The sequence below is a fragment of the Plectropomus leopardus genome, unplaced genomic scaffold, assembly GCF_008729295.1.
Source record: "Plectropomus leopardus isolate mb unplaced genomic scaffold, YSFRI_Pleo_2.0 unplaced_scaffold23645, whole genome shotgun sequence".
NCBI classification, from domain to species: Eukaryota; Metazoa; Chordata; class Actinopteri; order Perciformes; family Serranidae; genus Plectropomus; species Plectropomus leopardus.
In genome coordinates this window covers 1-2,703 of record NW_024625653.1, presented here as the reverse complement: position 1 = coordinate 2,703, position 2,703 = coordinate 1, and the positions used below count along the sequence as shown (strand labels likewise).

Genomic DNA, 2,703 nt, shown 5'->3' with positions numbered 1-2,703 from the left:
ATATATGTACACAGCATTTTCAAGAAGAACACACCAGATCCAAGCTAAACTTTTTGTCTTTTAATAACAAAACAATTGACAATATAAAAAAGTATGTGATGACAACCATAATAAAATACTTAAACTGCTATGGCAACAAAAAACATTCACAATTCTTTCATCATAATTGTTTTTTTTTTTTTAGCTTTGAATACAAACTATTTTCACTACACTCTGCAACCTTAATGAAAGTAAATTCAGGAGGCATAAAGCTACAGTACATAGCTATGTTTTAAGACTTTAAGACAACCAAGACAAGGCCTTGAGATTGAGACTGCTACTGAGTTGGTCATCGGTCTTATTAGATATCTGGCTCTAGGTTGTGTATACATTTAGGGAATTTACAGGATTTAGACAAGGGCACATAAATAGATGTTTGCAGACATGCTCCACATGGAATCAAACACACTCAATCACTTCAAACATAATGCCGTGCTTCCCATTTTTAAGACTAGGATGTTAAACATTTTTTAAAGATGAGCTTTTTCTTTGCTATGTAACAAATTTGGGATTACGTCATCTTTCAACTTAGTCCAGTCTTCGTAGTAGGTTTCTATCTCAACATTTTGCTTGAAATGTAAACAGAAGTCTGAGGAACCGAACTGCTCCGGTTAAAAATCTCAAATTTGCATCATAACTACAGCCAGAATATAAAGTTTCTGTTAAAGTAAAGGCAATAATACAACGTGTTGCAGGGACTTCCATTCACACACTGAAATATCAACAGTTTGTAGGTAAACTTGTGTTTTCTATGGAACTGGGAGAGGTGATTTCAGACACTTGGCGTTGGCTGAGCCTGCTGAGGGTTGCTGGCAGCTGTGGGGGTGGCCTGTCGGGGAAGTGTGTACATGGCACCCAGGAATTGATCTGCAATACGTCCGGCCTCACGGAGTCCGCTGAGCAGGGCGCCGTGAACTGTAGCGGGGTAGTTCCTTATTGTGTGCTCCCCAGAGAAGAAGAGACGAGGGACGGGCTGAGAGAAAAAAGGAAAACCACATTTAGATTGATGCTGGATTGTCCCAAAAATAATGGGTTATTAAATGAAAACAGGGGATTGGTTAGAGGAGAAAATGTGTGGAAGTTAAGTGCCAGAACTCATCAGTCAACACATAAATATGACTCAATCAGCATGCCAACTTCAAAACAGCCCCAAAAAGCATCTGTGTGGGGAGTAAACTGCCCTGCTTTGGTTTGGTTGAGTGTTGTGGGCAGGCTGGGATGCCTTCTCTCCCTCGCTTTCTCACACACATTTTCACTCAAACTCAACACGATGACTCCGTCGTGCTTACCTGTGAGGCTCCCGGTATGGCAGGGCCAGGAGTGATGGGTTGTGCCATCAGGTCATAGTCGTTACCTGAAGAACCCGCAGCGACGTACGAGTAGGAGCCCCTTGCCCAGGGATCTGCGCGCCACCGCGTGACCACAGTTTCCTTTGGCTGCCATGACAACAAACAACAACACATACGTCTTAGGAGTTTCCATGAAGATATTAGAGGGACCTGTAAACAGCTGGATGGTGAACAGTTCCAACGCTGGCCTCCATGCATATGATTTTATCCCATATGAAACCATAAGCACATGATTTATAATGACGGGTGGTTTGGACACGACTCCACTTGTGAGTGCCTTTCACATGTGCTCGGCTCGCTGTGTAAAGTCGCGCTGGTTGTGGGGGTCGATTCAAGAACGGATTTGACATTCCACTCAAAGTAGTGGAAAACCCAGAAAAAACACTAATGATGGAGCTCAAAAAAATATCACCCACCACTACTTTTCTGTAAACAACAAACATAATCAAGTTGTATTTGAACAAAACAGCCAGCTATGCTGAATTGTGTGGACAACTTGGTTGGGAACAATTTGGCATGTGGACTCAGAGTTAAGTTAAAACAGCACTGAAAGGCCAAAGTGAAGAAACATGTACCTGCGGCACAGCGCTGCTTCCAAATATTCCTTTGAGAATAGCCAGGCAGCGTCCGACAATCACATCATCACTGATGTTCTCCATGATGCCAGCTGCCTCACCAGCCATCAGAGCGAGTAGGATTGGGGCTGAAAGAAGAGTAGGCACAATTCGTTATATTAACTTTTAATGGGAACATTAGAGAAGCAAAGAGCATATATGGACAGGAAATATACAGATCAGCCACAACATTAAAACCACTGACAGGTGAAGTGAATTACATTGATCATCTCCTTACTACTACTAATGTTCTAATAGGAAACCTTGGGTCCTGGCATTAATGGATCCACCATGCTAGGCAAGCACACCTCCTCATGCAGGCAAATAATATTTTAAGACTTTTTTATTGCCAGTCAGGATGATATTTAAAACCAATTTTACCATAACCAAAACTGGGGGAAAAAAAGAAAATAAAAAATCATGAACCAGCATTCTTTTTGGTCTAGTGAAAAAGTATATTTGGCTAGAATTGGGAAATTCCTTGCAATTATTGTTCATTTTTATACCCTGTATGTGGGATTATTCCACTGCTTTAAGACCCATCATGAAGAGTTTAAGAAGAGGGGGATAATCAATGTAATTCACTTCACCTTTTAGTGTTTTTTTAACTGTATTTTTTTGTTTTTCAATAATAATTGCACAAAATAAATCTCTATACACGTATACACATGCACATGTACAAAGTACTATAACAGCAATAG

General features: G+C 40.8%; 1 protein-coding gene across 1 annotated transcript; it reads right to left on the bottom strand.

The window, feature by feature from the left end:
* Window positions 1-58: 58 nt before the first annotated feature.
* LOC121966233 (lysine-specific histone demethylase 1A-like) lies at window positions 59-2,101 on the bottom strand. The gene is made up of 3 exons (XM_042516340.1): window positions 1,964-2,101; window positions 1,329-1,475; window positions 59-1,012 (listed from the first exon to the last, which is right to left on the bottom strand). Exons 1-3 carry the CDS (start codon window positions 2,069-2,071, stop codon window positions 812-814), a joined length of 456 nt encoding a protein of 151 aa, XP_042372274.1. The 5' UTR covers window positions 2,072-2,101; the 3' UTR covers window positions 59-811.
* Between the last annotated feature and the right edge of the window lie 602 nt (window positions 2,102-2,703).

What these genes read in the sequence shown, in the direction of transcription:
- LOC121966233 (XM_042516340.1), bottom strand. Translation starts at nt 2,071, where the DNA reads ATGGCTGGTGAGGCAGCTGGCATCATGGAGAACATCAGTGATGATGTG. An exon ending in GAAGCAGCGCTGTGCCGCAG is followed by an intron (nt 1,476 to 1,963) that starts GTACATGTTTCT and finishes TTGTCATGGCAG; the next exon opens with CCAAAGGAAACTGTGGTCAC. An exon ending in CCATACCGGGAGCCTCACAG is followed by an intron (nt 1,013 to 1,328) that starts GTAAGCACGACG and finishes TTTTTCTCTCAG; the next exon opens with CCCGTCCCTCGTCTCTTCTT.